The sequence below is a fragment of the Mus caroli genome, chromosome 6 (assembly GCF_900094665.2).
Source record: "Mus caroli chromosome 6, CAROLI_EIJ_v1.1, whole genome shotgun sequence".
Lineage (NCBI taxonomy): Eukaryota > Metazoa > Chordata > Mammalia > Rodentia > Muridae > Mus > Mus caroli.
In genome coordinates, this window is record NC_034575.1 from 132805858 (window position 1) to 132817871 (window position 12014).

Genomic DNA, 12014 nt, shown 5'->3' on the forward strand with positions numbered 1-12014 from the left:
CAAAGCATCTGCCCCACTTTACCGCGGGCCGTCAGGGGTGGGGAGAAGGCGAAGCATTTGTCCTAGCTTTCCAAAAGAGGGTTTTCCAGTTCTCCACTTCCAGCTCGGCCTCCGCTGAGCCTCGAACAGTTTCCCTTCTCTGGAAGATCCGGGCCCTCCGCAACCAAAACATTATTAAAACTAAATGTTGTAAGAAATAGTTCCGTCTTGATTCAGGCCCGCCCCCTGGGCGCTGCTAGGCCACAGGAAAACAGCCCGGGCAGCGGAGGCTACATGGACCTTGTAGTTCCTTTTCCAGTCGGTCGCGTAGAGAGCACGCAAGGGAAAACTACAATTCCCAAAATGCCACTGTGCTATGGCGGCCGAGGGGGCCAATCAGCCTGCAGAGCCCCGCCCCCCTCGGGTTGGGCCGCTTGCCAGTGCGTCTGTAAACACGCCGGGAGCCTGTCATGGGGCGGGAGGAGGAGGCGGTGGCCGAGCGGGGAGGCGCCTGGGGCAGCCTCCAGGGTCCGCTCTGCCATTCCTGAACTGGTCCGGGTCCCCGTGACCGTGGCTTCAGGGAAGCGAACTGTTAGGCGAAGGAGGAGGCAGTCAGAGCCATATCCCCTTCTTCCCCCGGGCGGGGGCCGGGCCTGGCCCGCTGAGGACGGGGAGGGCCGGGAGGGCGTCGGGCCGGGCCGGCCTGTCTGCGGAGATGGATGACAGCAAGGTAAGTCCTGAGCTGGCCGCCGCCGCCTGCTTGTCGCCGCACGTAGTCTCGCCGCCCAGTCTCAGTTCAGAAGTCCACGCGAGCACTCACGAAACACCTGCCATAGATACCAGTGTGCCTCATGTCCCCTGGCACCCCGCCAGGACATTGGGGAGCATCGGGCTGCAGTTTTCTAGCAAGGGCCCTCGCCTTTGCAAAATTTTCACACTCTGGTAACAGTGTTTGCTAGGGATTCCAAGGAGTGCAAGCCCCCCTCTCTGACCTGCTGGTCGAAATAAGTGAAGAAACTACGGTACTTTTTTTCCTTTTTTCCTTTTTTGCCCTGTCCTACCCCGTCGCAGCGTTTTCCATTTAGGAGAGGTTAATTTGTGCGTCCTGAACTAGGCATAATCACCCTTGATGGTTTTCCCTCCTTCCCTCCCTCAGCCTCACTCACTCAATGCCCCGTTCATCTCACCAGTTCACTCCCCCAACACTGAGCTATTTTCCTGGGGTTGGTTGGAACAGCTCCTGTTGCTATCAGGCCAGAGCCTGTAATCTAATCTAACCTCTAGAAACCTTTTTTTTTTTTTTAATTTAGAAAAACAGTAGTTTTCTCCGGTTTTAATCCAATTTAGTGTCCCATATCCAGCTCCCCCCCCCCTTTAATCTCTAGCGCACTTACTTTTATGACTATAAAATAGCGCTCCTTAACTCGTAGATTTGTGGTTCTGTCTTCTCATGTTCCTCTTGCTTCACATTCCATGAAGATAGGAGTGGTCAGAGAGTTTATCAATGTCTTACGATGTCTGGTAATTGGTCCTTTCATTTCAAGGAATCAAACATTTTAATTTGCCTTTTGTGGAGCCAGGTCTTATGTAGCCCAGGCAAGCCTCAAACTCTCTCAGTAGTAGAAGATGCTTTTCAAGTGTCTTCCTGCTTCTTCCACCTGCTAAGGGCTGGATGTCTAATGGGAACCTCGTGTTTAGCATACATTTTGCCAATATTTAAATTAAGCCATTGCTTCCGTATGCCTTTCAAAGTCTAATTGTCATAATCTGCTATATTCCTTGGAAGAGCTTTTTCCTTTAGGTACCCTCTCCCTTTTTTCTCCATCTAACAAAATTTTGTTGCTCTTAATTTTTTGTTTGTTTGTTTGTTTCATATATCCTCAGACAGGTGTGGGGGAAATCCAATTTCTCTTGGCCAGTTGCTTTATTCTTTATTAATGCTTCCCATTTATGTGACAGGCTCTGAGAAGTGATAGAAAGGCGAGCCTAGCTCTGCAATCTGCCTCCTGGACACACCTAAGAGAACCAACTGCGTACGCAATAACAAACTCCTCCTGACAGGAAGTGGTATTTTCAAAATAGAAAGGGAGAGTTCTGAAATTTTTCCAGGAAATATTTTTCCAGTCTTTGCTACCTTGATCTTTCAGTGTTGATTCTGAAATGAAGTCTGCAAACTATATCCATTCTCCTCCCAGCATCTCACAGATACTGAAAGAATGTAACAGTCTCCTTGCTCACCTGGAGACTTGCACATACTTTTGCAGTTGTATAATATATAATTTTCAGTTCTATTCTTTTCTAGACCTTTGGCATATTTAACAGCTTTCTTAAGATCTCTAGTAGTTCCAACCAAAGTACAAAGGATTTTAAAATATTTTACTTACCAAAAGATCACATACAGTTGTTGGTTGGTTTGTTCTTAAGGGGTGTTTGTTTTCAGAAAGAGTCTCTTGTAGCTTAGGTGGGCTTCCCAATTTTCAGTGAAGCCAAGAATGGCGTTGAATCTGATCCTCCTCCTTCCACCTCTCCAGGGCTGGGATTGCAGGCTTGTGCTACCCTAGTTGGCTGTATGTGGGCATAGGGATTAAACCTAGCTAGGGCTTTGTGCACACCAGATAAGCACTCTACCAACTAGTTAAGTCCCCAACACCACAGAGGTTATTTCTGAAACTAGAGCGTGATGGTGGGGTTAGGGGCAATATAAAATTTTATTTAATAGTTGTCTTAGTTAGGGTTTTACTGCTGTGAACAGACACCATGACCAAGGCAAGTCTTATAAAGGACAACATTTAACTGGGGCTGGCTTACAGGTTCAGAGGTTCAGTCCAGTATCATCAAGGCAGGAACATGGCAGCATCCAGATAGGCATGGTACAGGAAGAGCTGAGAGTTCTACATCTTCATCTAAAGGCTACTAGCCCCTAACAGTGCCACTCCTTGGGCCAAGCTTATACAAACTATCACAGTAGTGTGCCTTAAGATGCTGTTTAAGATGACTGTTTGAAACAATGACATTAAGATTGCCTAGAGGTACCTAGGCTTTGTTAATTATTATGTTCTAGGTGTGCTCACCAGCCAGCCCAGACATACTGTTGCAGCTGGGAAAAGATAGAGCATACAATAGAATTTGGGTGCTAGATTGAACACCTAGAAAGGATGGCTTGGAAAAGTGCCTAAGCAGCAGAATTTCCGAGATTTTTCCTAGATCTTTCATTAGATTAGTAAAGAAGGAAAAACTCCCAAGTTGCTGAAGCTCTCAGAACTTCTACCTAGTCTTTTAAATGAGGCCAGTCCCTTCTTTGGAGGCTTGTTCAAGCAGACTTTGAGATGGTAGATCTAAGAGTGTTTAGTACTGAGTCTAACACACAGTCAGTACTCTGCAAACATGACCTTATCGTCTTACCGAGCAAAGATGTCTGTGGGTTCTGATATCCTTGTTTAATCATTGCTAAGTGACATTTGTAGTCATGGTTACACTAGATAGTGCCTCAAATATACCCCAGATGGGACAAGAGGGGCATAATTGGATATAAAATGAACTTCAGCTTTGTCCTTACCTGTTGCATTAACAAAGGTCACTTTCCAAGGCCGCCTTCGAATCTTCCATCAGGAAGAAGTGTTGTTTGAAAGCCTTTTTTTTTTTTTTTTTTTTTTGACCTGCAGTCTCAAAAGGAAGTAGAGATATATTATTTTCAGTCACAGAAGACTATTGTTTTTATTTTTGACTTTTATGTTTATTGAATGAATAAATTGAAATGTTCTATCAGATGTGTTCTTGCCAGTCTGAAAGCTGGTTAAAGACCTCTATGGAGTATTGCCAAGCCTGTCAATATAGGACACTTTCGTTGAAGGAGTTGGTCAGCTACTGGCTACAATGCTAATATGGGTCTGTTCCTTCTTCCTGCCCGCTCTGTGGTACACACTGTTCTGTAAACATGAGGTTTCTCACTCTCTGCTCACCTCTTTTGTACCCATCAAGGGTCTCTATCCTTATAGTAGTTCTGACAGGTGCTGGTAAAGAGATTTAACTTCAAAACAAAGCCCTGACATTTAGACCCTGAAATTCTCTCCATTGCCCCTTAGCCATCCTCTGCCACATTGGAGCCACCCTCCTAGGAGTCTCACATAAGCCAGCAATCTGCTCCTGTTCCTAGCCACCTCCTCCTCCAACACTTTCCACAACACCAAGATGGAAAAGCCAGCACATCTGAACAAGTGTCTGACAGGAGATGTTAGTGTGCCTGCTTGCCTGTCCTGTCCACAAACTTGTGCAGGCAATCTGTCCATGAGCTTGGGTACTCCACAGTTGATTTGGAAACCAGAGTTCGGTATGGTGGCATGTGCCTGAAACCCCAGTACTTGGGGTATAGACAAGAATATCAGGAGATCAGGGCCATCCCCAGCTATACCTGAAAGTCAAGGCTAGCCACATAAGTAAGGCTTTGTTTCATTCTTCCTCCCTCACCCCCTGCCCTGCAAAAGAAACCTAAGTGAAATCTTATTTAAGATGTTTTGGTTTTTAAGGGATTTGAAAACATTCCCTTGTTTGTTCATTAATTTATCAGGTGTTTGTTACCTAGTATGTGCCAGTGGTAAGTGGTAGAGATAGGAATGAGTAAGAACTTATAGCTATTTTAAAAGAACTTTGCTGTGGGTGAGGCAGACAGCTAGAAGAGTAACTAGAGCCGAGACAAGAAATGAAGGTGATGGTCAGGCACGATGGCTCACACCTGTGATCTCACGGCCCAGGCAGTCCATGCATGGTGGCACCAGCCTTCAATCTTAGGCAGAAAACAGATAGATCTAGGTTGCAAGTTCCAGGCCAGCCATGGCTATGTACTGAGACCCTCTGTCAAATAAAATAAAGGAGTTCAAGGTTATTGTCATTTTGAGGCTGGCCTGGGAACACATGAAACCCTTCTTAAATAGAAAACAAAAACAAAACAACAAAACAAAAAACCCCACACCCACGCCTACCAGGAACAGTTTCAGAAGAGTGATAGGGCAGAAGCCAAACCATGTCCAACTGTGGAAGACATAGATGGCAGAGAAGCACACACAGTCAGTATAGACCATGAGACCGCGTCAGGCATTGCTAAGGTCCACACAGAGTTATCTGTGCGGTGCTACTTAGCTCCAGGGTCACACAGAATCATGGTGTGTGGCCCCAGGGTAGACCTCAGTGAAAATGGGAATGTGGGCATTATCGCTGGGTTTTAGAGATGTCTGCCTGCATTTTCTTCTTTATCCTGACAGGAGAGACTTAACAGAAAGGTTAGCAGCAGGAACACATGGTTACACTCTCTTGCTTTCTGAAACTCTGGTTAAAAAAAAAAAAAAAAGTCCCGAGCCACACAGTAGGGAAGTCCCTCAGAGCCCAGAGAGACACTCTCCCGCCATTTCTTTTCTTTAAGGTGGGGAAGGGCAGTGGCTAGGACATAGCTGTATTTTAACCAGTAGGCAGTGTACCATGTTGCTTTGCGGCAGCACTTCGTAAAGTGGTGTATAACAACTGGATCTTTAATGAGTTGTCTTAAAAATGAGCATTATTAGCCAGAGATGTAATTCTAGCATTTGAAAAGCCAAGGCACAAGAATGTTGTGAGTTCAAGGCTATTCTAGAATACATAATGAATTTAGGTCAGCTTGAACAATTTCAAACAAAAACCCCCAAACCACTAGAACATTTAAATGTAAATACATGTATAACAGATGGCAAAGTATTTAGTCAAAGTGGATATTGAGTACATTTCGGCCTCTTCCTGCAAGCCACCTGAGGTGAAAATGGTTCACTGTTCTCTTTACCCAGACATCTTACAAAATCATGGAAACCAGGAGGTTCAAATCTAGGGGCTGGAGAGAGATGGTTCAACTTGTTAAGAGCACCTGAGTTCAATTACCAACACCTACAGGGTGATTTATAGACTTATAACCATCTAAACTCTAGTTCCAGAGAATCCAGTGCCACTTCTGGCCTCCAAGGACATCAGCCACTCCTGTGGTACACAGACTTAGATGCAGGCAAAACATCCATAAGAATAAAAAAATAGAGAAAACAATTTTTTTTTAAATTGAGGAGCATTTTAACTTTTTTTTTTTTAAAGTTTTAAGTCTTTGTGTTCACTTTAAGATCACCTGTGTAACTGCCTGGGCCATCAGAGATGTACTTAACTGAAAAGCTACCGAGTACCTGAAAGATGGCACTTTAAAGAAGCAGCGTCTGTGTAATAGTACAGCTGGTAGTTATGCCAGGCCAGACACTAAGACTGCACACAGGGTCAGTGGCCCAAGAAGAGTGCTGATTTTTTACTGCGCGTGCGTGGTTAAAAGTGCAGAGAGTAATGCTGAACTTGAGGGCTTAGGTGTAGATTGTCTCATCACTGAGCACTTCCAACTGACCAAAGCATCCAGGATGCATCTTTAAACCCATCCTGCCTCACGGAGATGATCCTCACTGAAAATGAACAAGTTGTTCCAAAGCCAGAAGAGGAGGCTAGGGAGAAGAAAAGATATTCCAGAAGCCACCAAAGCAACAAAAACTTCCAGCAGGGAACATATCCAACATAAAAATATGGAAACACAAATTGTTTTTGTTTCTTAAGGAATGGATTTCCCGCTTACCTGAAAACAATGAGGACAGGGGTGTCCATGTGAAGGGATGCGGCTTCATGAGATAGCGCAGAGGACTCCTCACTCAAGGCTCAGCTTACAAACAGTGGTTTCTCCTGCACATCCTGCTTAACCAAGAAAAAAAGTTTATTCTCTTTTCTCAAAAGACTGAAGGTACATACTCTAAGACTCTTTGGAAGAGGAGGAGGGTCCCTGATTTTGAGAAACCCAGTAAGTTCCTAAAGAACACACAACTGCAGTCATGTGCCTGCTTGCTGCAGAAGTTAGAGCTGTTCACTGAAGCCTGAGCTGTCCAGCATATCTTCATCATCAGGCCTTGCTTGAAGACTGGTTTCTTTCTGTCTCCTTTGGATGAATCTTAATTCTGGGCTTTTTAAATCTCCTGATTAGAACATTTAGGGTTCTCTTGGTCATAACACTCTCATATGTTTCTGGTTCTTTGTGGCACATCCTGTATTAGGGATGAGGGCTTTGTGCATGCTAACCAGGTGTTCTTCTGAGCGGTGTCCTCAGCCTATGTGAGTTTTTTTCTCCCTGCTCTATATCAAAGGATTACCTTGAACTTCTGAGACTTGTATTCTACATAAGCTTCCAGGTGCCACATTGATGCTTCCCTTTCTACTGTACCTCTCACTTTCAAAGGCATTACATTTGTGTAGAAGGAGGAGCACATATGCCACTTCACACAAGTAGAGGAAAGGTCAAACGACAAATTGTGGGAAGTTCTCTCCTTCCTCCAAATGGGTTCCAAGGATTGAACTCAAGTCCCCTGACTGGGGAGCCGTGCAGTCTGCCCCCATGTTGTTGTTTTTAATAAAAGCTTTATTGAAAGATAATTCATACATCATACATTCACATCACATATAAATTATGTGATTTGCTTTTTAGTGTGTTCATAGGGTTATGTGACAATCATATTTCATTATATTTCTGTTTTATGAACGAGCTAAAGCATCCATACAATGCAGTGTTAGACAGTATAAAGAAAACATACTAAGGTACGAAAGGCTTCATAGAGTGACTTAAGGCTCCTGGAGCCTTAAATGTGAATTATTGAGCAAAAGAAGTCAGTTTGAAAAGGATGCATATGCTTACTACTAACTGTATGACAATCTGGAAAAAAGAAAAAGTTGGAAACAGAGAAGCCATCAGTGATACCAGGGCTTCAGGGGAGAAAAGAGTAAGTGGAGCACAGAGGATCTTGAGGGAGGAACTGCTCCATGTGATACTGCATTATTAGGCAGTGGTGGTGTGCTTTTGTCAAAACACACATGGACACTAGTGTGAACTCAGTTCAGCATTAGCTTACCGGTGTTAACCAGTGTCCCATCCTATTGCATGATGCTATGAGTGCCTTTGCCACCCCTGTAATTGGGTTGTCTTTTCATTATTGACTTTGGAGAATTCTTCAGTGTGCTGGGTACCTTAATTGTGAGTTGAATATTTTCAACTCTAATGTGAGTTGTCTTCTTACCTTCATAATGTCTCTAAAGCACAGAGTTTGTAATGAAGTTCAGTGAGAAATCTTTTGGGCTGCTTGTGAGACCAGAAGAGGAAATTGGATTCCCTGGAACTAGAGTGACTCACCTGTTCTGAGCCGCCATGTGGGTCATAGGAATCGAACCTGGGTCCTCTGGAAGTGCCACAGTGCTCATAGGCACTGTGCTCTATCTTTAATGCTAGACGTGCTTTCTAATTTTCCTCGATAGTGAACAGAATAGAAACACAATGGCTCTTTGTATGTAGATCTTGTGTTCTCTAACCTTGCTGTACTTACTCATTTGCTCTAATAGTTTTTGTGTGGATTCTTTTGGATCTTCCATACAAGATCATGTTATCTACAAACAGACAGTTTGGCACTTTCATCCTCCATCTCAACTGCCTTCGATTTCTTTTTCTTCCTGTTGACTAAGAATGGTAAGAGAAGGCATGGTCCTTGTCTCACTTCTAATCTTTGGCAGAAAGCATTCTGTCTTTCTTCACCAACTATGATGTTAGCTGTGGGTGTTTTATAGATGATCTTTATCAGATTGAGAAAGTTCCCCCTGTATTTTTTGCTGTATAGTTTTATCATGTAAAGGCCTTAGAATTTAAAAAAAAAAAATTTGAGCACTAGCGTCTGAGAGGAGCATGAGGAGGTGGCAGCTGCTGGATGATGCTTCTCTGGACTAATTGTAATCAATGAGGATGCTCTTCTGAGACTAAGTGAGGCGGCCATGGCTGCTGAACACTTCAGAAGGAGAGAATGAATTCATCAAGATAAAAAAATAAGAGCTTTTGAGGAGTCAGAGGAAATGAAAAGCCCAGTACTAGGGCTCCTACCAAACCCAGGACTGCTCCAGTGATGGCGCTAAAGCTGGAGGGGCGTCAGGCTTAGAGCAAAGAGGACTGGCAGGAGTAAGACTAAAGAGGTGCCGTGCTTCAGGCACAAGCAGGCTTCCATCCAGTTCCGCATCAGCTGCAGCTCAGGAAGCTCCAGTCTGACCCACAGCTCCTCTGGCTCCTGAGACCTCCTTAGTGCCTGCACATGTCAGGCATTCCTGCTCTGAATCCAAGCCTCCTGAAAGAGGACAAGGCTAAACCCACCAAAATGCACACTGAGAGACTCAACATGAATGTGACCAAGGCTCACACCAAGGAGATAGATTTCACCTTTGGGAAAATCAAATGATTGACATGCCTAGAGAAGGGATGCATCCTCATCTTTCCAAAGGCTACACATGTAGAATTTGAGAATCCAGGTGAAGCTGAGGAGAGGCTGAAACACAGATGGAGGGCAGACGGATAGCCGGGGAATCACTGCTACTGCTGTTTGTCTCCTTGGCCTTGGCTTTGGACACTCTCTTGGCAATTCAACCCTAGAGGAGAAGGCTGTCACTGCCTCCCATGTGGTACAGATCACCCCCATGGATGAAGAGGCTCAGATGCCCTGTGTTCTTGACACCACTGAAGCCCTGCCTCCCATCTGTCCATCACTTAGGTTCTGCTCAGCTAAGTTCCATCCCCTCTCTAACCACACATTTGGTTGGGAAAGGTCCCTCCCCTGAGCAGGCTTCTAAGGCAGCAGTTGAGACATCTGTCTGCAGAGATGCTGTGTGTGTATGTTTGTGTGTTTTTATTGTATAGTCTACACCATACAAAAGAATTTGTAACTTTTTAGCATTTTGGATAAGGCTGTGTTTGAATTTTATGTAAAGGAAGTGGATAAGCCTATAATTAAAATGAAAACTGAATCTTGAAAAAAACTTTGAGTTTATGGATGTAGGATTGGGGTGGGGGAGTTATTTGACATTGTGTCTCGTGTAGCCCAGGATATCCTTGAACATCTCCCCTTCTCTCTCTCCCTCTCTTTCCTGTTGATATGATGTTTTATAAAAGATCTCTAGATAGTAAAGTGGTCTTTATTCCAAGGATAAATCCCTTTTTATTTGTTCCTGAATCCGTCTTACGGATTTTATCCATTCATTTTTTTGTGTTGTTACTGTTTGTTTGGGGGACTTGTTAGTGTTTGTGTCCATGTACATGTGTGTGTGTGCAGCTGCACATTTAACTGTCCCCTTCCGTCACGCTCCATCTAGTTCTCTGAGACAGGTTGACTCTCTGGCTCAGATTTCTCTCGAATCTGGAGCTCATATTTTCTCAGTCAGGCTAAAAGGCAGCAAGATCCAGTGATTTTCCTGTCCTGTGAGCCCAAGCTGATCTCCTACTCAATCTGTAGATAAGGATGACCTTGACCTTCTAATCCTCCTACCTATATTTCCCAAATGTTGGGATTGCAGACCTGTGCCAGCACATCCAGTTAATGTTATGCTGGGAAGAACCCAGGCTTCTGCCAGATAAGCACTCTGCCAGGTGAGCTACAGTCTCAGCCCATTTTTCTTGTTTTTGAGACAGAGACTCTGTAACCCAGCCTGGCCTTGAACATGTGATCCTCCTGCCTCTGCTTCCTGTGTTCTAGAATTACATCCCTGGCTCCTTTTAGTATTAGCCTCATTGGAATTGTTCTTTCCTTGTACAGTTTCTTGAGAGAGTTTGTTAGTGTAATTATTTCATTGTAGTGTTCAAGGTAGGGTCTCATGTAACCTGGACTGGCCTTAACTCTGATCTTGAATGATACCTCCTAAGTGCTTGGGTTATAGACATGGGCCACTATGCCCAGCCTAAATGTTCATTCTTTAAATGTTGGTATAATTTACTGATGGGAGTTGCCTGAAGCTGGCTTTTCTCTGAAAAAAAAAAATATATATCTATGTGTATGTGTGTATATATATGTGTGTGTGTGTGTGTGTGTGTGTGTGTGTGTGTGTGTAAAACTAACTTACACTACTTGTTACAGGTCTATGAGATACATTTTGTTCTTAAGCCTGCTTGGCTAAGAGCTCCCTGTCCATGTTCATTGCAGTTCATTGCAGTCTCTTTTTTGCTTTGGCTCCCCATTTCTGCTCTTTTTCTAGCTTCTGAAGATGGAAAGTTGGGTTATTGATTTTAAAGCTTTGTTTTTAATGTTTATATGGGGAAAGTTCTCTGAACAGCAGTCAATTATATCACATAAGGTTTGGTATTTTGTTTTTCATTTTCGTTCATCTCTGTACTGGCTGGTTTTGTATGTCAACTTAACACAGGCTGGAGTTACTACAGAGAAAGGAGCTTCAGGTGAGGGAATGCCTCCATGAGACCCAGCTGTAAAGCATTTTCTCAATTGGTGATCAAGGTGGGAGGGCCCCTTGTAGGTGGTGCCATCTCTGGGCTGGTAGTCTTGGTTCTATAAGAGAGCAAGCTGAGCAAGCCAGGGGAAGCAAGCCAGTAAGGAACATCCCTCCATGGCCTCTGCGTCAGCTCCTGCTTCCTGCCCTGCTTGAGTTCCAGTCCTGAGTTCCTTTGGTGATGAACAGCAATGTGGAAGTGTAAGCTGAATAAACCCTTTCCTCCCCAACTTGCTTCTTGGTCATGATGTTTGTGCAGGAATAGAAATCGTAAGTAAGACAATCTTAAAGGGGGGTTTTGTAATTTTTATAATTGCAATTAATCTGTTTCTCAAAATAGTTTTCTAATTTCCTAGTCTTCCTCTGGCTGTTAAGAAATATTTTGCCAGGTACTGGTGACACAACCCTTTAATCCCAGCACTTGGGAGGCAGAGCTAGGTGGATTTTTGTGAGTTAAAGTCAGCCTGGTCTATAAAGCAAGTTCCCAGACAGGGTTATACAGAGAAACCCTCTCAAAAAAAAAAACAAAATTTTTTTTTTCTCTTTTAAGTCAAGCTAAAATTAAGTTTTGTGACTTTTAGAAAGTAAATAACCTGGGACAATGTCCTAATCCTGAGTATATAGTAATAAGTATATAGTAATCAATAAGTATATAGTAATAAGTATATAGTAGTCAATAAGTATATAGTAATAAGTATATAGTA

The 12014-nt window shown here is 43.7% G+C and overlaps 1 protein-coding gene across 1 annotated transcript in view; it reads left to right on the forward strand.

Moving 5' to 3' along the window:
* The first annotated feature begins 433 nt into the window (after nucleotides 1-433).
* Crebl2 (cAMP responsive element binding protein like 2) overlaps nucleotides 434-12014 on the forward strand; it is a 28141-nt gene continuing 16560 nt past the window's right edge. The window contains exon 1 of the mRNA XM_021165131.2: nucleotides 434-709. Within this exon, the coding sequence (XP_021020790.1) occupies nucleotides 695-709 (15 nt within the window). The 5' untranslated portion in view covers nucleotides 434-694. The remainder of the gene's footprint in view (nucleotides 710-12014) is intronic.